We start from the raw sequence: 21,683 nt of genomic DNA, 5'->3' as shown, positions 1-21,683 counted from the left end.
GGACTTTCTGCAGGAAAAGCAGGTGCTCTCCCACTGAGCTCTGGGTGCGCTCTAGGGTTCCAGATGGGTCTGCACTGACTGGCAGTGGCTCAGCAAGTTTCAAGCAGCAGTTGACCCAGCCCTGCCTGGAGATGATGAATGACGGAACCTGGGACCTTCTGCAAGCATGCACATGCTCTACCACTGAGCTGCGGCCCATTCCCTAAGGGGAATATCTTACAGCAGACAGCGCTCACATGAAAATGCAACCCCCATCCAAATGCAAACCAAGCCAAGCCCTGCTTAGCAAAGGGGACAGTTCGTGTTTGTTCTCCATCCAAGGTTGGGGACCCCTGCCATGCGGTATCTTGTTTTAATGATCCCTTTAGCCACTTAATGCTGCAGTGGGAAATGACTTGCCTAGCAAGCATGAGGCTGCCGTGCAAATCCCCACTGGTAACTATATCTGGCAGCAGCGATATAGGAAGATGCTGAAAGGCATCATTTCATACTGCGCAGGAGGCGGCCATGGTCAACCCCTCCTGTATTCTACCAAAGACAACCACAGGGCTCTGTGGGCACCAGAAGTCGACACCGCCTCGACGGCACACGTTACCTTTTAAGAATATATAAATAATGAAAGCAACGTTGACATTCGCTGCTGGGAGGCCGCACAAGGAATAATAATACTGGGCTCCTGGGATCGGTGAACTCACAGTCGAACTGGGGCAAAATGAACTCCTGCCCTGAGCGAGTGCTGAAACTGATGATTCACTGCACTCCGTCCTGCCATTTGGCACCAACAGCACTAGCTGGCTATCAGGTTTTATAGCTTTGACACCACCGAACGGAGCAGCCGCGTGACGGACCCAAAGCCTGACGCTAAGACACACACCTGTGCCCACCAAAAAGCTCGAGTCTGCAAGGTCACTGGGTCAGGAACAGAACTGCCCGACAGGCTCCGGACCAGGGATCTGCCTGGCTACAGGGCCACAAGGATGAGGATTTAAGAAGCGGCGTCTGGTAAAAGGTTTGTGGAGGGGAGAGCTGGCCTTGTGGTAGCAAGCACGACTGGTCCCCTTAGCTAAGCAGGGTCCGCCCTGGTTGCATTTGAAGGGGAGACTTGATGTGTGAGCACTGGAAGAGATTCCCCTCAGGGGATGGAGCCACTCTGGGAAGAGCAGAAGGTTCCAAGTTCCCTCCCTGGCAGCATCCCCAAGATAGGGCTGAGAGAGATTCTTGCCTGCAACCTAGGAGAAGCCGCTGCCAGTCTGTGAAGACAATACTGAGCTAGATAGACCAGTGGTCTGACTCCGTATATGGCAGTTTCCTATGTTCCTATGTCAGGAATGAGAGTGAGCTGTGTCCTATGAAGTACAGTTGAGGAGAGGAGAGCTGGTCTTGTGGTACCGGTAGCAAGCATGACTTGTCCCCATAGCTAAGCAGGGTCCGCCCTGGTTGCATATGAAAGGGAGACTAGAAGTGTGAGCACTGGAAGATCTTCCCCTCAGGGGATGGAGCCACTCTGAGGAGAACAGAAGAAGGTTCCGAGTTCCTTCCCTGGCAGCATCTCCAAGAGAGGGCTGAGAGAGACTCCTGCCTGCAACCTTGGAGAAGCCGCTGCCAGTCTGGGTAGACAATGCTGAGCTAGAGAGACCAAAGGTCTGACTCGGTAAATGGCAGTGACTGGAACCTTTCGCATGCAATCAAGCAGGTGCTCTTCCCAGAGCGGCTGCATCCCCCGAGGGGAATACCTTATGGCGCTCACACACACACACAAAGTCTCCCGTTCATATGCAACCAGGGAGGACCCTGCTTAGCAAAGGGACAAGCCATGCTTGCTCCCAAAAGCTCAGCTCTCATTATTATATCTATTTATTTGCATTTATTTTTACATTTCTATCCCGCTCTTCCTCCAAGGAGCTCAGAGTGGTGTACATGCTGCTTTGCAACCTCACAACAACCCTGTGCGGTAGGTCAGGCTGAGAGATCAATGACTGGCCCAGAGTCACCCAGTGAGTTTCATGGCTGAATGAGGATTCAAACTTGGGTCTTCCCAGTCCTAGTCCAACACTCTAACCACTACGCTATGGTGGTCTATTACAGACCAGACCACCTGATTATGTGATTCTGAGATACTGAAGGAAGTGCAAGACAAACTGTAGCTTTAACAAAAGCCACTAACAACACAATCCCTGGGTATGTTTACTCAGATGCAAGTTCTACTGTTAACATACTAGAATAATAGAATTCTGTCACTGGAAGGGACCTGGGAGGTTGTCTAGTCCCATCGCCAGTGCAGGACTCTGCAAAAGCTTCCCTGACAGAGCGCTCGCCAGCCTGCATGTGAAAGTCTCTAGAGGAGAGCCCGCTACTGCATGAGGCAGACAGTTCCACTGTCCAACTCGCAAGGGTTCACCATTGCAGCCTTGCTCTCCGAAAGCGGAAGACGGCCCTCTTTTCTTTTGCCTTCCCCGTTACATTAACACATCAGAACCAGCCAGCTTTGAAAAAACAGTGCTTGACGTACAGTCCTCATTACCATCTGTCCTCCCCAAGTTAACCACTCAATCTTCAGTCGAGGAACAGCCTCATAAAAGCAAGCCTGATCTAGAACTCAACATGCCACTTGCTGGCTCCAAGTCACACCTAGGCTGTATTTTATAAGCAGCAGCGTTTCTCCACCCCTCTTGAAGTTCAAAACATTGTTTTTCCAGGATCAGGAGAGCTCTGACATAAGAGTAGGGGTTCTCAGCCTTGAGTCCCCTGCTGCTGCTGCTGCTGGACTACAAGTTCCATCATCCCCAGCCACAATGGCCTTTGATGGGAGTTGCAGTCCAACAGTGTTGGGGGACCAAGTCTTTAGTGTGTTCACAGAATGAGTTGGTGTGCCCCTACCTGCCCCAAAAGCAACTCCTGGGAGCTTGGCGTGGTACTGGCGAAGATATGAAAGGGCCATCGGTATGTCTGCCTGCTTTCTGCCAAGAAGGCTACCACCATTCCCACATGCCCCACACTAGCTCCTGAGTGTCAACACGGGTTGCATCAGGCTGCATGGCTTGCTTTGCACAGAGACTGGGGCCGTTTGGGGCAGAGGGTGTGGTCCCCTCCCGAAGAGCAACACCCTCCTAAAAAGCAAAAGCAAAAAGGAGGCCTCTCTTTTCTGTGAAGTCAGAACTCTTTCCTGCTTGCGGTGGCGGTGTTGCTGAGCATCACCTGGCATGCAGCAAGAGGGCTATCCAAGCCCTGAAGACAAAGCAGATCAGCACAGCACAGGCCCCCTCCACCTGGGCAACCAGGAGAGCGTCTTCCCCATCACCCAGCAACCAGGCAAACAGTCCTGTGTTGCTAGAAGCCCAAAGCCAAAGTCCAAATGAGGACACGGCACCTCCGAAGCCATTCGATTGTGAGCCCTTGGGGGACAGGAAGCCCTTTTTATTTTATTTGTATCTATGTAAACTGCTTCGGGAACTTTTGTTGAATAGCGGTATACAGTGGTCCCTCGACTTACAAACTACTCGACATAAGTATTTTTCGAGTTACAAACGGCAGTTTTAGATCTGGTTTTAGATGCGGTTTTTTCGACTTACAAATTTTTAGATGGGGTTTCCTCGACTTACAAATTTTACATGCGGTTTCCTTGACTTGCCTGCCTGTTTATTCTTGAAAAGAAATGTTCCTGTGCAGTTTGCAAGCCTTACTGGGGGTCTGGGTCTTTTTTCTAGGCTCCGGAACGCATTAATCCGTTCCCAATGCATTCCTATAGGAAACCGCTTTTCGACTTACGAATTTTTCGACTTACAAATGTGCATTCGGAACGGATTAATTTCGTAAGTAGAGGGACCACTGTATACATATTCATTGCATTTGGAGTAGCACCCTTGGCTCCAAACAAGCATTCTACAATGGATACTCAGGGATCTACACATGTAGGCTTCGCTCACCTAATGGCACAGCGGGGAAATGACTTGACTAGAAAGCCAGAGGTTGCCTGTTCGAATCCCTGCTGGTATGTTTCCCAGACTATGGGAAACACCACTATCGGGCAGCAGCGATCTAGGAAGATGCTGAAAGGCATCATCTCATACTGCACAGGAGGAGGCCATGGTCAACCCCTCCTGTATTCCACCAAAGTAAGCCACAGGGCTCTGTGGGCGCCAGGAGCAGACACAGACTTTAGTGTGCACACTTTACCCAGCCACTATTTGAGATCGCCTCTCTTCCCTCAGGCCTTTTTCTGGCACACAGGCAGAGAGCTTAGGAGAGAAGTGGGTCTTCTGCCGTTTGTACTGGGAGATGGAGATGCTCCATCCCACTGCTCAGAAGGGATTCCTGCAACTTCTTACCCTCTCGAAATTGGCAGCGTCCTGCTCGCCAGAGGGCTGGGGGTGGGGTGGGGCACCCACCACTGGGGAGCTGGCAAGTGGGTCTTCCGTAGATGCCTGTGACTAATTTAAATACTGCTTTCCAACAAAAGTGCTCAGTGGTGTACAGATGAAAATAAACGATAAAAACAAACAACATGGTTCTGGATAGGGACAGAAGAACCACCAAAGGGGCCTCTTTGCTCAGTTAGCAGGGATATTCTCAGCCCACCCCTCACAGGACCCTTTAGCAACACAGCGCTCTCTCAACTGTTTGTTTTCAATTTTTTGGAATTGCAATGAAATTCCAAGGGGGGGGAAGGCACAGTTGGAAAATACTCAGGACACACAAGACCCACCAACCAAAGCAATGGTTAAAAGTATAGTACCAGAAAGTGTTTGCACTATATTAATTAATTAACTATTAATAATTCGATTTCTATACCGCCTTTCCAAAAATGGCTCAGAGCAGTTTACAGAGAAAAATAATAAATATATAAGATGGATCCCTGTCCCCAAAGGGCTCATGATCTATATGACATTCAAATACTGCCCTTTCTTACAATTCACATAGCAGGCATGCAAAGGATTGTCCAGAATTTCTGTTCAAACCCTACTGAAGGGGACTCAACCTTGGGTTCCCAGATGTTTTTGGACTACAACTCCCATCATCCCCATTGGGGGCTGGGAGTTGGGGATATTTCTGCCACGTTAAGGGGCAACAGCCACAGGTTATGGCCACAGGGGCAACGGAACTTCCCAGCTGGCTTTATGACAGCTCAGCTGAGGAAGCGCTTGTTTGGGATGGGAGAAAAAGAAACACAGAGGAATCCATGGGCAACCAAGAGAAGGAGAAATACGTGGTTGCACATGATTCCCTCTAGTTCCCTTTTCTCTTGGATGACAAGTCTATCAATGCCTACTAGACACTTGAGGGCTATAGGCTACCTCCAGGATGCTTCTGAATACCAACGGCAGAGGAGCCATGGTGGGAGAGGGCCACATCCGCTACAGGGAATATTATTTATTATTATTATTTTACATTTCTATCCCGCTCTTCTTCCAAGGAGCCCAGAGCGGTGTACTACATACTTGAGTTTCTCTTTCACAACAACCCTGTGAAGTAGGCTAGGCTGAGAGAGAAGTGACTGGCCCAGAGTCACCCAGCAAGTCTCATGGCTGAATGGGGATTTGAACTCGGGTCTCCCCGGTCCTAGTCCGGCACTCTAACCACTACACCACGCTGGCTCTTACCATGCTCACATGTCTCCCATTCAAATGCAAACCAGGGTGGGCCCTGCTTAGAAAAGGGACAAGTCATGCTTGCCACCACAAGACGACCATGCATACACCTGGGCACAGATTGCACAAATACGTCTTCTAGCTGCACTAACTGGAGAAGTGAAAGGTCTTGGACGCGGCCATGAAACCAGCAAGGTTCAGTTCCCACAGGAGAGCCCAGGCTGAACGCTCCTCACCTCCTGTGTTGGAGAGAAAACCCTTCAGCCTTTTGAAAAGAGGGGGTGCGTGGGTGGGAAGGGGGTGCAGAGGCTCTCCTCTGAGGCACGCAAGCCAAATCCTTCTGCTTTTAGCTTGGGAGAACCCCTTGAGGCATCAGGCCACCGTTTCCAACTCCCACCTTCCTGGACCAGAACAGGCAGGGGGCCCTTTTGAGGGACAGGCAAGTGGGAGCAAGCCCAGCAGGCTGGGCGACCAAAAGCAGCTTCCAGCCGAAAGAGGGCGGCTGGGTGGGGGAAGGCAGGGAGGCCAGGAGGCCAAGAAGGGGCCGATTCAGCCCTGCTTTCCACGGGGGGCGGAAGTGCAAAGTGAGGCTGTGCGCTTGGCGCAACCTGCAGACACAAGCCGGGATAAAAATAAGGGAGCACACAGACTCCTAAAGAACTCCAGCCCCATGTAAACAGCCTGCTCAACCCCATAGCACCTCCCCCCGCCGCCCCCCCCGTGCCTGGGCTAGGAAGCCGTTTTGACTGACACCCCCAGGTGATGAAGACTGCCTGGAATGCTGGCCCGCAGCCCAGGGAACGTGGTCTCGGCCTGCCCAGGCAGAGTTTATTTCGAGTTGCACCAAGGTGCGTCAGAAGCACCACGCGCGTCCAGCCCTCAGCTATGCTGACCTTTCCCTGGCCTCCTAGCAGGAAGGAGTGGTGGCTGGTAATGCAGCACCCGAGTGCAAAGACCACAGCCTGGAGCCTGCTGGGGCCCCCAAGGGCAAGCCAGCCCTCCTCCCCATGAACGGTCCCATGCACATTCACACAGCCCTGGGAGGAGGCACCGAGTGGCATCCCAGCGGACTTGGGCTTTGGCAAGAAGACTCAGTGGACGGCTTCAGCTCGTGCTTGAAGACACGGAGCTTTCCAGTGGCTGTTGCTGGGGTCTACCTTATGTTTCTTTTTAGGGTGTGAACCCCTCCCAGACAGGGAACTGCCCTATTTATTATTCATGACGCTATGTAACATTGTTTTCCATTCTTCCTCTTTGAGAACTTCTGTTGAAATGCGGTATATAAGTAGTGGTAAAGTCAGGTAATGGTAGAGTGTGCCATTGAGTCGGTGTTGACTCCTGGCGACCACAGAGCCCTGAGGTTGTCTTTGGTAGAATACAGGAAGGGTTGAGCATTGCCATCTCCTGCGCAGTGCAAGATGATGCCTTTCAGCGTCTTGCTAGATCGCTGCTGCACGATATAGGCGTTTCCCCATCATCTGGGAAACAGACCAGCAGGGATTCGAACCGCCTTGTTAGTGAAGTCATTTCCCTGCTGGGCCAGTCTTTGGTATCAACCCTTTAAAGCAGAAAGAGGTGGAGTCTTCTGGCAATCTTCCTGATTAAGGGAAACCGCTCCAATTACGAGCTCCAGATGCGGTTTCGAGCACCATCACTGGACCAAAGGTCGGGGTTCTCAACCTTAGGTACTCAGATGCTGCTGATGGAAGTTGTGGTCCCATCTTAACCCAAGGTTGAGAACCCCTGCCATAGGTCATTCCCAACACACACAGTTGTTAGAGGAGAACTAGTCTTATGGTAGCAAGCATGAATGGCCTCCCTTTGCTAAGCAGGTCTGCCTTGGTTTACATTTGGATGGGAGACTACATATGAGCTCTGTAAAGATACTGCCCTAGGGGGATGGAGGCCACAGCTCAGTGGAAAGCACCTGCATGCTTGCACGCAGAAGGTCCCAGATGCATTCCCTGGCAGCATCTCCAGAAAAGGTTGGGAGAGATTCCTGCCTGAAACCTCGGAGAAGCCGCTGCCAGGCAGTGCAGACAATACTAAGCGAAGATGGACTAGAGGTCTGACTCAGTAGAAGGCAGCTTCTGATGCAGCTATTTGGCTATTCCTTGTGATGATCAGCTTTTCCAAAAAAGCCTCTTCAAAGGCAACTTGATAGTAATTAGACGTTACCACTCCTGGCAACTGGAGACGGCTCTGCCCTTGCAGGTGTTCAATTCACCCTTCTCCCTGCCTGCAGCAACATAAACCTCCCGCCTTCCATCTTTCTCACCCCTCATGCAGATATTATATGTGCCTGCAGACCCTTCCCCAGTATTGCTTGTTTTAATGCCAGCCTTATTTCAGTGTGGTGTCAACCCACTAGGGAAGAAAGCAATCGAGGAAATTATAGACTTGTCTTTCTTCTGCAAGGAGGAAAACATTAAGAACAAATAATCTGCAAGCACAGAGGGATTCTGAGCAATCAGCGTGGTTTTATTAAGAGGCTAATTGCATCTAGTTCATTTTTCTGAAAAGCTGGTTTAGACAACAATGGAAAAACGAGGCAGAATTTAATGCATCACATCTGCCAGCAAGAAAGGGTCCAGAGAGCACTGACTTGGGCTTTGTCGACTTATTTTGATGGACACAATGTACAAATAGGAGTTATTAAGAGGCGTGTCCGAGAGCTTACGTATTCCTAAGTAGGGTACATTTCAGAACAAATGGATTCCCTAGAAGCCTCCGATAACCAGATCCACAACACCCAGCTGCAGCATCTTTACTCTCAACTCTTGGATATGGAAACTACACCCACACACACAACTGCTGCATGCAGCACATGCTTGTCCTCAGTGTTGGACCGCAACATAGGAAGATAGGCAGCTGCCATATACTGAGTCAGACCCTGGGTCCATCTAGCTCAGTACTGTCTACACAAACTGGCAGCGGCTTCTCCAAGGTTGCAGGCAGGAGTCTCCCCCAGCCCTATCTTGGAGATGCTGCCCGGGAGGAAACCTGGAACCTTCTGTATGCAAGCATGCAGGTGCTCTTCCCATCCCCTAAGGGGAATGTCTTACAGTGCTCACATGTACTGGTTTACACCATGTATCTACAAATCCACTTGCCAGCTCGCCACGGGCGAGCGCTCCCAGCCCTCTGGCGAGCAGGACACCCAGCACCACACAGATCTGCTCCCCAAAGGTCTCATTTGCGCTGCCATTTCTGAGAAGGGAAGAAAGAGCAGGGATCCCTTCTGAGAAGCAGGAGAGGCCTCCCATTCTCTCTTACCATCTCCATAGCCTGGTGCAAATGACAGAAGATGCCCTTCGCTCCTAAGCCCTCTGCCTGTGTGCCAAAATAGGGTCTGAAGGAAAAGGGGAAGTTGACGGGGACCACAAACAACAGCCGGCTAGCGAGCTAGGCCTCAATTTGTGGATCTCTGGCTCCCACCCACTACCATCTCACTTTCACTGGCTGCCAGGCCATCTCCAAGCCAAATCCAGAGTCCTGGCGCTTTTCATTGACTGTTCGGCAGCGGAACCGTCTGCCTCATGCAGTAATGGGCTCCCCTGAAGTTTTCAGACAGAGGCTGGGCAGCTGTCTGTCATCGGATGCGATAAAGCTTGCAAGTTAACCTGCTGAATAGAGTGGACCTTGCTTCCAAGTAAAAGGCATAGGATTGTATTGTTAAAAGTGGGGGGTAGGGGTGGGGAGGGCTGGTCTTGCGGTAACAAAAATGAATTGTCCACTTTGCTAATCAGGGTCTGCCCTGGTTTGCAATCAGATGGGTGACAGCGGTGAGCACTGTTTGATGGGGCTACAGCACAGTGGTAAAGCACCTGCTTTATGTGCTGGAAATGACTCCTGCCTGAAACCTTGGAGAGCTGCTGCCAGCCTGTGTCAACAGTACTGAGCTAGATGGCCCATGGGTCTGACTCAGCTTAAGGCAGCTTCCTATGCCCCTATAATTATCCTGCATTGCCTTCAACATCTCTCGAAAGCCTCCAACGTCCCTTCCAGTCCCAACATTTTATGATTCTGCACGGCTTGGGACCTGAAGGAACATCTGCTCCTACCCACAAGGTCACTTGGGTGCCCCAGCCTTTGGGGGACAGACCGGCATTGCCCAACCTACAGAACGCTCTCCCTAGAGAAGCTCACCTGGCACTTACACAGATGCATTTTCAGCACCAGATCGACCTATGCTTTTAATTTCTTGCAGCCTCGTAACCGCCCTTTCAATAGGGCTCAGTACTCTGCTGTTTTTAATTCTGTGTTGTGCTGCTTCAGACTCGATCATGTTCATATCGCAAGTCACTCCGGAAAATATTTATGTTGAAGGGCAGCTCACAGACATGTAGAACAGAAACAAACCAATCTCTGCCTGAAATTGGAGAGCTCACAGGCTCTTTTGCCAAGCAGGTTCCACTGGAAAGGGCTTCCAAGGATTAAGACTGACGTTTTCCACTTCCTCCCTTTGCTGGGCTGCTACTCACACCTCCTTCTTCCCCTAGCTCAGGGGTTGAGAGCTGGTCTTGTGGTAGCAGGCATGCATTGGCCCCTCTGCTAAGCAGGGTCTGCCCTGGTTTGCATTTGGATGGGAGACGACATCTGTGAGCACAGCAAGATATTCCCCTTAGGGGTAGGGCCACTCTGGGAAGAGCTGAAGGTTCCAAGGAGACCACATGTGAGCACGGGAATAAGGTATTTCCCTTAGGGAATGTGGTCATTCAGGAAAGAGTACCTGCATGCTTCCATGCAGAAGGTCCCAAGTTCCCTCCCTGGCAGCATCTCCAAGATAGGGCTGAGAAAGACTCCTGCCTGCAACCTTGGAGAAGCCGCTGCCAGTCTGGGTAGACAATACTGAGCTAGACGGACCAAGGGTCTCACTTGGCATCAGGCAGCTTCCCGTGTTCCCCTATTGCAATGCAAGGATGCCAGTGGCTTCAGCCCCAAGCCTGGCCTCATCCCCTCTTCCTGCCCATCCACAAAGCAGGCCACGGAAGCACTAAACCAGGTGGGCTGGACCAGCCCACATTTTATTTACTTATTTATTACATTTCTAGACCGCCCCATCCAAAGGCTCTGGGCAGTGCACAACAAGTGTAAAAAACATAAAGACAAACCCCATTTAAAACCACACTGCTTAAAAACAATTTTAAAACCATTCAAAGCCATTTAAAACCAAACTAAAAATAATTAAGAACAATTTAAAAACATGGCAGTGGTACTGCTGTAAACACCAAGGAGGCAACTGCATTCCGTAGGTGCCTGCCTTGCTGGCTTCACAGCACCCCCAATTGCCCAACCAAGGGGTGGCCCCTGGAGGCCACCTTGGAATCACCGCAGTGGCCACTAGGCATGGCGTCTGGAATGGAATCCTACCACACCTGAGACAAACACGTCGAGTACTCCAGACTGGTACTCAAGAGCATCAGTGCAGCTACATCCATGGGCCGGCACCTGGTCAGCGTCTCCTGGGGGGTGGACGAATCAACTCTCGTAACAGGAGCGGCGGCAGCAGCCCTTTCACACAGCGAGGCCAGGCGGTCGGTCGCCTCAGGCAGCAGATGGCTGGGGTGCCAGCAGAGCAGAGATGGCCCCTTCTGCTGCCATTGGAGCAGCTCCCAGGACCAACCGGACCCTTGCAGGCTTGGCAACGAGTACCTCTCCGCCTCACCCTCTTTGCAAAAAGGGGCCCAAGGAGAGGAGAGGTGGCTGCTGGCAAGCTTCTCTCTTCCCCACCCACTTCCAAAGCTGTGAAGGGTTGGTTTGGATAGGGGGCTGGCCCCCACCAGGGGTGCGGGGCAAGGAGCATTCTGCACGTTGCCTCAGCTGCTGTCGTACCTCGGGCATTGCAGTGGCTTCACGGCTGTGCGGAAAGCAAGAGGAGGGCACAGAACTGCCACCACCACCCCCCAAAAAAATCAAGGGGCCAGCTGGGCTGCCCTTAGATTGCAGAGAGCTGTGAGAAGGTACAAGACACCATGGCGCTTGGAGACTAGAGCCTTCTCCCCACCCATGCTCAGGAGCCCCTGAAGATGCTCTTCCTCTTTCCGTTCACAAGCACCCTCCAGATACTCCCCCAACAATGCCCCACTAAATTCTCAAATTCATTGGGGGTCTCAAATTCATTGGCGGGAGTGGGGAGGAATCTTCCAGCTGCTGCAAATACCTCAACAACTCACACTTGAGACAAGATTAAAAGTGCATCTGCTCAGCTGCTGGCACACAAGGATCCAGCTTTGTGTCTGTGTAGGACCAGAAGCTGGGCCGGGGGGGGGGGGGGCGGGGAGGGGAGAGCGCGCGTGCGGTGCCGGGGGGGGGGATGCCACAGGCTCAGTGCACAACTGCACAGATGCTCTGTGCGGGGTCAGCTAGTTATATATAAATGCTGTTAACCAAACAAGAAAAGAGAGTCAAATGTCCAACCTTCTTAATAGATACTGATACAAAATCCAGCAAACTGATTCATAAATACACAATATGGAATTACAGACTTAAATAAAGTATCTTATAAATTCAAACACATGGCCATATTCTGGAGATTTTCTTATCTTGTAGATGCTCTATTCATCTGAAGCTTACAAGAAGTTCAGCCAGCAAGTATAGGTTTGCAAAGTGCACTTCTTGGTTTCTTTATTGCATTCAATATATGCCTGTCATGTCAACTATGAAGCTGGAAGAAAGACAGGTTTCCACCTTGGGTGGAGTGGCCTTCTCCTTCAATACTCCGGCTGCCTTCAGCCCCCGAAGATTCTGAGTTTTACAGAAAGCCTCGCCTATCCACGGTACGGGTTTGTGGGCTTTCTGAAGATTGTTCAACAAGGCCATTCGGGTTTCACAATCTGCAAGAGGCCATGCAGGGCAGCCCGGCCCCAGGTACAGCTAACACGTTCAAATGGAGAGTCTCAGACAGCCTGCTCACTTCCCTCCTCACAGGAAGCACTATAACCACATGTTGATGCTCCTTGCAGAACATACGCATGCTGTACACAGAGAAACAGGCCCCCCAACCCCCACTATGTGGATGACCATTCAGCTGAATTGTCCCTTTTCTAAGCAGAGTCTGCTTTGGTTTGCATTCGGATGGGCACTGGAAGATGGGGATAGGGCCATAGCTCAGGTGAAGAGCACCTGCTCTGCATGCAGGAAGTCCCCAGTTCACACCCTGACAGGTAGAACCGGGAGCAAGGGAGCCTGCCTGCGGCCACAGGACAAAATCCTCCAGCCGTTACCCCACCCCCTAGTATTTCAAATCATCCACGCAAGGTGTCCCCACACCCCATGTCTGACCTCAGGCGCAGGGAGCATGGCCAATACTGGGGACGGATTCCATGAACCACCGACTGGTGAAGCTCTGCAGGGGCTAATGCCGCTGCCCCCCGACCCGGTACTGGCCATGCCCCCAGCACCTGATGTCAGACATGGGGTGTGGGGGCGCCTTACGCCCACACACCAGCCAACATTTCAATGAAGCACTAGCTGGGGAGAGCAAGTGGCCCTATCCATCCCCAGCACAGCATCCCTACAGTGGCTGTTGCCGATGTCTATCTTATTTTTCCTTTTTAGATTGTGAGCCCTTTGGGGGCAGGGAGCCATTTCATTTATTTACTTCTATCTATGGAAACCACTTTGGGAACTTTTGTTGAAAAGCGGTGTAGAAATATTTGCCGTATTCTGGGCTAGACAGACCGTGTTTCTGACTCAGTGCCAAACCGCTTCCAAACGCTCCCAGCTCCCATCTTGCCCCTCAAGGTGTGTCAGCTGCCACTCACTGCGTCCCCTGCTCTGCCAAAGCTCACCTTTCCTTCTAAACAAGGAAGCACACAGTTCTGCCAAACACTACCATGAGTTCAAGTCTGCCTCACAAAGCTGGACCTTCCTGGACTCCGATGGGCATAAACACCTAATGCTCTTCACCAGAAGGTGCCTTGCAGGGCCTGTGAGGTTGAAGAGAGACGTATACATAAAGAGGAAGTTTAAACTCAACACAATGTGCTGAATTCTTGACTATGCATCTTATGTCACTGACAACCCTAGCTGCTATGTAAATACCAGCTGGAGAGGTATTTATATCCTGCCTTTCTTTCTTGAAACTCAAGGAGGCACGCACAGGGTTGCCAGCTGCCTTCCCACCCAGGCTCTAAGCAGGCTCAGACGTGTTCTGCTCCAAGGTTGCCACAGTGTGCCTCTATACCTCGGTTGACCAGCCTGAAGCTCTTCACCACGACTGCATCAACAAAAGGGCTGTGACTAACCCCAAGTCACGATTTGGAGGCCTGTGATTCAGCAGCAACACGGTGAAGTTAAGCAGGTCTGGAGCAGCGTTCTCTGAAACAGAGATTCCCAGATTTTGTTGACTACAACTCCCGGCATCCACAGCTACAATGGCCTTTGGCTGGGGATTGTGGGTGCTGTAGTCAATATCTGGGAATCTGTTACAAGGAACACTGGTCTGGATCCACTTTGGTTGGAGACTGCCTGGGAACCCAACGGACGCCATCTTGAGATCCGTCATAGAAGAAAGGATGTAATGCCAGCATTCTCAAACGTGGGTCCCCAGATGCTGTTGGACCACAACCATGGCCTTCAGCCATTGTGGCTGGGAAGGATGGCAATTGTAGTCCAACAGCATTTGGGGACCCAAATTGGAGAATGCCTGACGTAATGCAAACCATACCATACCATGGGAAGTACTAGCAGAATTTAGGAGAATTGACTGGGGGCCCAATCTGCTAAATGCCAGATAAGGCCACACTGTTACACTATAAATAGTAAGCAGTGCTATGATTACATTGCCCAAAAGAAGTTGTCTCAGGTGTACCCCTGCTCTTCATTCAGGAACTTCAGTGAGGGACTAGAGGTCCTGTCTCAAGGCAGCCAACAGAGTGGAGATGTCTTCTGAGTGCTGTGACCTTCACCATATTCCCGCCCTCCCCTTGGAAGCAAGTCCACCCTCCAATAATAGGATACCCAGAATGTTGGCACACAGATATAGCCATGCAGAAAAGCCCTCAGCTATTCAGGGAAACACCAGGTGATGGAAAGCATTAATTGGAAGGTTAACCTAATTATTTGGACACTGAAGACATGGATTTTCAATCAGCTGTATTGGAGCCATCTACTGTGAAAGGCTATTCAGTGAAGATATCGCTGCTGTAAACAATCTATCCACTTCTCTAGATTCAGGCAATGATTTTCTAAACAATACATGATTTGTCTGGGCTGGTCAGGCCAGGCCAAAGGAAATTAGCATCAGCTACCCACAAATCTGTACTGAGATGGTGTAATATTTTGATCAAATTCATGGTGATTATGCTATCCTTGGAAAAGAGGCAGCTGGGAGAGAATCTAACATACACACATAAAACAAATGAGGTAGCACTATTGGACAAACAAACACTAAATATATTCCAAGTGTGAACTTCTGAGTTACACCAAACTCTTGTTCAGGAACAGAAGTTCAGAACAAGTGTTTTAAGAGTACTGATGCTACATGACAGTTACACTTACCCTGATGGGCTAATTGTTCTTCATTCATTCATTCGATTTCTATACCACCCTTCCAAAAATGGAATTATTATTCTTGAAATGATAATGAAAGAAATATGAACAGGAACCGTGTTAACTGGGCAACAGGCTATTAGGTTTCACTGGAGGAACCAAAGTTAAACTCCCCATACATGTAGAGGGCAGGGTGACAAAAACAAAATTTAGCAAGGAAAAATAAAAATCCAGCAAAGAATACAAGGACTAGATTGTAGGATGTAGCGAGTTGTAGTTCAGCAACCGCTGGAGAGCCAAAGTTGCCTACCCCTCCTGTAGAGCCTCTTCCAGTGAATGAAATTCTTGCAAAGTTGTGCCATTGAGTTGGTGTCGGCTCCTGGTGCCCACAGAGCCCCGTGGTTGTCTTTGGTAGAATACAGGAGGGGTTGACCACTGCCTCCTCCCACACAGTTTGAGATGATGCCTTTCAGCACCTTCCTATATCGCTGTTGCCTGATATAGGTGTTTCCACAAGGTGGAAAAGAAAAAACAAGAACCCAAGTAATTATATCAGAGCTAGAGAGACGTTTGAAAAGCACACTAGGTAGATAGAGTGCACCTCAGATTTCCTGATATTATCTAGTTTAACTGATATTTTAATCAACTAAGCAAGGCAAGTACCAGACAGAGGACTAAAATGTAATCAGTTGTGGAGATGAAAGGAAATGCCCAAGTGACTTCCTCCACTCCCTGCCAGAACTTGGTTACCAACTGCCTTGCTAGGAGACGCTGCTGGTTTCTGCATATCAGCTCTCTGCACCACTGTAAAGAGTACAATTGCATGCACACTTACACAGGAGTAAGCTCCATAACCAGAGAGTGCCAGCATAGTGTGTTAGAGGGTTGGACTGGGGAGACCCAAGTTCAAATCCCCATCCAGTCATTAAACTCACTGGGTGACACTGGGCCAGTCTCTCCTCTCTTAGATTAACCTACATCACAGGGCTGTTGTGGGGATAAACAACCATGTACACTGCTTTGGGTTCCTTGGGGAAAGCACAGGATATAAATGCAAAAAACCCACAAAGAAATTCACTCAGTGGGGCTTACTCCCACATGAAAATGCATAATACCGAGACAGCCCAATACTATTTTCCATTTTGTTTTTGTCTCACCATCTCTAGAAATTACCAGACTACAAGATAGTGGGGAAAACCTCACTGCCTTTACCAGAACACAAACTAGGTCTGAGTACTCAAAATCTTTCCAGACTAGACAATTGCTTTTCTTCCTCTCACCCAAAGCTCTGAAGTACACAAAGCAATTTCTAAAAGAAATACAGCATCCTTCCAGAAGAAAGGCCAAGCTGATGCCATTTCCAAAACTGCTAGGTTGTATCAGAAGGGTCCATGTAGTCCAGCACTCTGTTTTCATTATTAAAAATTTTAAAAACTAGCAAGACATACATCCTACCACACACAAGGCCTGAAGGTTGCTCCTGCTCATCCTCTCAACCACTCTGCAAGGTAAGGCTGATAGAGTAACTGGCCCAAAGTCACCCAGTGAACTGCACAGCTGTGGGATTTGAACTCGGGTCTCCTCTGCCAAACCAACACTCTGACCACCACACCACCCTCAGTAGGGTGGCCTGCCAAACACCTCTAAGAAATCCACAAGTGGGATGTGCCCACAAGCTATAAAACTTGAAGGTCCTCCTGGCTATTCCTATATCAGAGAAAGACTGTATAAGAGCCTGTTTTGCATGCAGGGGGTCCCAGGTTCAATCCCTGGCAGCATCTCAAGGTAGGGCCAGGAAAGACTCCCTTGTCTGAAACCCTGGAGAGATGCTTCTGTCAACGTAGACCAAAGCTTCACAACTTTGGCTCTCCACTATTTTGCACTTCAACTCCCATCATGCCCAGCAGTTCTGTGCCAACAGTCAGGTATGATGGGAGTTGTAGTCCAATATCTGCAGGAGGGCCAAAGTTGAGCAGCCTTGGTGTAAAACAATACCAAGAGGCCTGAGTAGGGTAGCTTCCTAAGTAATTATATGTGTATATAGCAAATTGCTTGCTTGCTTAATAAGAAGCGGCAGGAGAGCAATTCCATGGGGGGAAAACACAGGGGTTAAAAGCCAACAGGAATTAATTTACCCCTGCTAACTTGGTAAAGAGGCACCTTTTAACATGGTGATTCTCTTTATTTAGCAGGGGGAGAGTAACTGTCTTGTGTTTCCTGTTATACTATGATCCCTTTGGGGACAGGGATCTGTTATTTCTCTGTGTAAACCGCCCTGAGCCATTTTTGGAAGGGTGGTATAGAAATCGAATAAATAATAGTTAACAACAATAACAGAGGAAGTGGGAGGCAACTTCCTCTTCCATTGACAGGAGACACGATGCCCTGGTGGACCACAATGCAATCAGTTGCCACTGAAAGGAAAGTGATGGGAGTCTAGGGAAGGGCTCTGTGGGAGCTCTGCACCTCTTTGCATGCAGAGGGTCCCAGGTTCAACCCTTGGCGGCGGCAGCAGCAGCAGCAGCATCGCCAGGTCGCGCTGGGAGGAGAGACTCCTGCCTGGAGCCTTGCAGCACCGCTGCCCGTCCGGGTCGGCAACCGTGACCTAGAGAGCCCAAGGGGCCAGGGGTCTCCCTCCCCTCCCCAGAGCAGGCTGCCAGGCCTCAGGCCGCGACTCACCGCTGTGCGAGCTGAACCACCGGGGTCCGAAGTGGAGCGGCAGCGCATCGGCCAGCGAGGCCCTGGAGCCCAGGTAGAGCATCCCGTCTCTGTGGTGACTGCCTCCCGTCTCCTGGTAACCGTTGCCATGGGCGTAGGGGGTGGAGTCGGCGCCGCCGGGACCCCGCTCCGAGTCCCCGGGCGCCGCGGCCCCCGCTGCCGCCGTCGAGGCCGCCGTGTAGAGGCCGAAGGGGACGCTGCCGGCCGCCGCGGGCTCCACGCCGATGCCCATGCCCACGCCGGCCACGGAGCTGACGGAGCGGCTGCGCAAGCCCATCGCCGTCCCTCCGCCGCCGCCGCCGCCCGCGCCCCGGTAGTGCCCGAAGTGGGGGGCTCCTCCGGGCGGCGGCACCGCACTGTCGTCGCTCGAGACCCCGGCCAGGGGCCCGCCGCCGCCGCCGCCGCCCCGAGAGCGCCCCGCTGCCGTCGCCGCGCCCGCCGTGCTCTGCTTGCCGCCCATGCCGCCGACCGGGAGGAGGAGAGCGGGAGGAGGAGCAGCGCGCAGCAGCTAGGAGCGGCGGCGGCGGCCGCAGCAGCAGCAGCAGCAGCTAGGGCAGCCCTCGCGGGGGCAGCCCCCGGGCATCCTTCTCCTCCTCCTGCCGCCGCTCCGCCGTCGCCGCCTCCTTCTGCCCCAGCCGCCGCGCCCCGCCGGGCGGCCCGCCGCTGCGCCTCCCGCCGGGCTCATCCACGGCGGCCAGGCAGTGGAGCCCTCGCCGCCGCCCCGCCCTCGGGGCGCGCCCTACGACGAAGGCGAGCCCGAGCAGCCGCTGCTGCTCTGGCGGCGGCGGCCCTGCGCGGCTCCTCCGGCGCGGCTCCGCATCCGGGAAAGGGAGGCGAGGCCCGGAGGCGAGGCGAGCAGAGGCCGGCAGCCGCTCCGCCCGTCAAGGCGCGCCCGGGCCGGCCATGGCGCAAGGGCGGCCTTCCTTCCCGGCGCTGCTCCGGCTGGCTCGCTGGGCCGCCCTGCCCGGGGAGGAGGAGGAGGCCGCCTTTGTCCTGCGCTGCTGCTGGGGCCGCCGCGCCGTCGGTCCAGCCAGTCCTCCTGACGGCTGTCGGGGGCGGGGGGTGGCAGGGAAGCGAGAGAGACAATAGGGCTGCGCAGGGCGCATGCGCCGGGGGTGCTCCCCGCCCCCGGGTTGCGTCAAGGGCTGAGCAAGCGGGGGGCGCCCGGACGGGGCGGCGCCGAGGAAGCGCCCTTGGCGTGGACGGACGAGGCGCAACCTGGACGCCCCGCTTACCTGGCGAGCGAGCGCCGGCCAACCCGCTGGGACTCACCGCCCTGCAAGCGTGCGTAGGCTCGGTTCTATTTCAGTTATGCGGAGGAGTTGGACATCCTGCTTCTCTCCCAGCCAGAAGGACGCTCGAGACGGCTTACAACCGCAGGCGCAACCCCCAGCGGAGGAGGAAAAGGAGATCTATATTTCGCTTATTTGTTTGGCGTATTTTTATGCCGCCTCCTAGATACATCTGTCTGGGTCTGGTTCACACCCCGACACCCACTTAAAGCAACCCACACAATAATGAAACATTACAAGGATGCAAACCATTCAAAGTCTCCATGTCAACTTTAAAACTCATTTAACTAAAAGGCCTGATTAAAGTGATGGGGTGAGCCCTGCGGGTCTGCCCTTCCTGCCCACACTCTTGTGAACTCAGGATTTTGTCTGTTTCATTTTTATACCGCCCAAAACAAATGTCTAATGGTGGTTTACAGAATAAAAACCATTTTTAAAAACCACAGTTAAGATCAAGCAAAGTGGTTGAAAATAATTTTTTTTTAAACCAGGAAAATCCAACTTACCGATGATCATAGGGACATAGGAAGCTGCTATATACCGAGTCAGACCATTGGTCCATCCAGCTCAGTATTGTCTACACAGACTGGCAGCGGCTTCTCCAAGGTTGCAGGCAGGAATCTCTCTCAGCCCTGTTTTGGAGAGGGAACCTGGAACCTAGATGTTCTTCCCAGAGTGGCTCCATCCCCTGAGGGGAATCTCTTACAGTGCTCACACTCCTAGTCTTCCATTCATAGGCAGAGCCTGCTTAGCGAAGGGGACAATTCATGCTTGCTACCACAAGTCTGGAGAGAAGAGATGGTAAAGGCCTTGGGGGGAGACAAATCCCCCCCAAAAGAATGAATGAATGAAAAAGAACTGTGGGTGGATTTCAATTTTCCCCCCTTCCCCAGCTTCCACATCTCTACTGGAGACAACCAAGACTTGCTTCCAAGTAAACCTGTGTGGGATCAGGCTGCAAGACTGGGGAGAGAAACTCTGCCCCAAGCACCCATGGTAGTAGCCCTATCCTAGGCATGTTTATGCAGGAGTAAGGCTGACTCGCAGAGGCTATAACTTTAAGGTACAAGACCTGAGCCTCAGCAGTGACTCTGAGTTCAGAGGTGGCCAACCTGAGGCTCTCCAGCTGTTTTTGGACTACAATGCCCATCATCCTCAACAGCAACGATTGCATACCCTCACGGCTCCAGATTAACTTTTGTTGTATATCACCACTTGTGTTGATGCTGTTATGTTGAATATGATTAATAGGTCCCTGCCCCTAAGAAGCTTACAATCTAAGGATGAAGCCGCTTATGCATAACTTATCCTGTGCTGACCTTTCACATCATTTGCACTACATTTTGCAGTTTGCTCTTTGCATGTTTTCCTCCAGACCCTGGCAATGGATCCCCAGGGTCTCCTCCCACAGTGACAAGAGAGCAGGGATGGTGCTAAATAAATAAATGATAATGTTTTGAATTTTTCAAGAGCTTGGCACAAAGAACAAGAGATGCACACTCTCTGTGCTGATAATTAGACTGTAAGGACAACCATCAGGGTTAATCTCTCACTTGTGTAATTTGTTTCGTTTGTTTCCCCTGCTAACTGAACAAAAGAGGCACCTTTTCAGAGTGGTAATTCTCTTTATTGAGCAGGGGGGAGAGCAACTGGCCCTATCCATCCCCAGTACAGATCCTTCCAGTGGCTGTTCCTGGGGTCTATATTATGTTTCTTTTAAAACTGTGAGCCCTTTGGGGACAGGGAGCCATCTGTTTTATTTATTTACTTATTATTTCTCTATGTAAACCATTTTGGAAACTGTTGTTGAAAAGCAGTATATAAATATTTGTTGTTGTTGTTGGTCTAGAATCAAGGAGGACCGAGTTCAAATCCCTATTCAGCCATGAAATTCACTGGGTGACTCTAGGCCAGTCACTTGTCTCTCAGTCTGCCAGGGCAGATGTGAGGATAAACAGAACCATGTACACCAGTAGTGGCCAGTCAAGGTGCCGGTGGAGGGGCGGCGAGAGGCACCTTTAAGAGTAAATGAATTGGTGCTTACCTCCGCTTTTGCCACACCTGAACGCTGCTCGGAGAAGCAGTGTGCTGCCCAGCACCCCCTGCAGCGGTGAATCGCCTCCATCACTCACCTGGCTTCCATGGGGGTGCTGGGTGGCACGCTGCCTCTCTGAGCAGCGTTCAGGTGCGGCAAGCGTAGTGGCCTCACCAGCTGCTACTGATGTACACTGTTCCTTGGAGAGAGAGCAGGATATAAATGTTAAGATAAAATAAAATAATAAGCACAAAAGGCATATTTCCAGGGGATTGTACAAGGGTCCTCAACAGGAGGTCCCCAGACGTTGGAGGTCCCCAGATGTTGTTGGACAACAACTCCCACCAGCCATGCTCTGTGGCTGGGAAAGATGGGAGTTGCCGTCCTGCAAAATCTGGGAACCCAACATTGGGAACTCCCAATGGAGAGAACAAGGAGAGTTTCTTGCTAAGTTTTCTGCCTGGGGGTGGCCCAAGATTTTGCAGTGCCTGAGACACGGCACCAAATGTTGCTGTGCCCCATATGGGAGAGCCAGCTCAAATGGCTCTTGCAGGCTCT

General features: G+C 51.5%; 1 protein-coding gene across 2 annotated transcripts in view; it reads right to left on the bottom strand.

Annotated features, from left to right (window-relative positions):
• The window catches only part of ZNRF1 (zinc and ring finger 1), a 37,522-nt gene extending 18,510 nt beyond the window's left edge, over positions 1-19,012 (bottom strand). Inside the window, exon 1 of one of the 2 annotated variants that reach the window (XR_008311257.1) lies at positions 17,760-19,012. Coding sequence is in view for 1 of the 2 variants with exons in the window: in XM_053271028.1 (XP_053127003.1) it covers positions 17,760-18,258 (499 nt within the window). In the remaining variant the exon portion in view is untranslated. The remainder of the gene's footprint in view (positions 1-17,759) is intronic. The other variant, XM_053271028.1, reaches the window with a different exon arrangement.
• Between the last annotated feature and the right edge of the window lie 2,671 nt (positions 19,013-21,683).

Source organism: Hemicordylus capensis, chromosome 9, assembly GCF_027244095.1.
Source record: "Hemicordylus capensis ecotype Gifberg chromosome 9, rHemCap1.1.pri, whole genome shotgun sequence".
Lineage (NCBI taxonomy): Eukaryota > Metazoa > Chordata > Lepidosauria > Squamata > Cordylidae > Hemicordylus > Hemicordylus capensis.
This window is presented reverse-complemented; position numbering and strand designations above follow the sequence as displayed.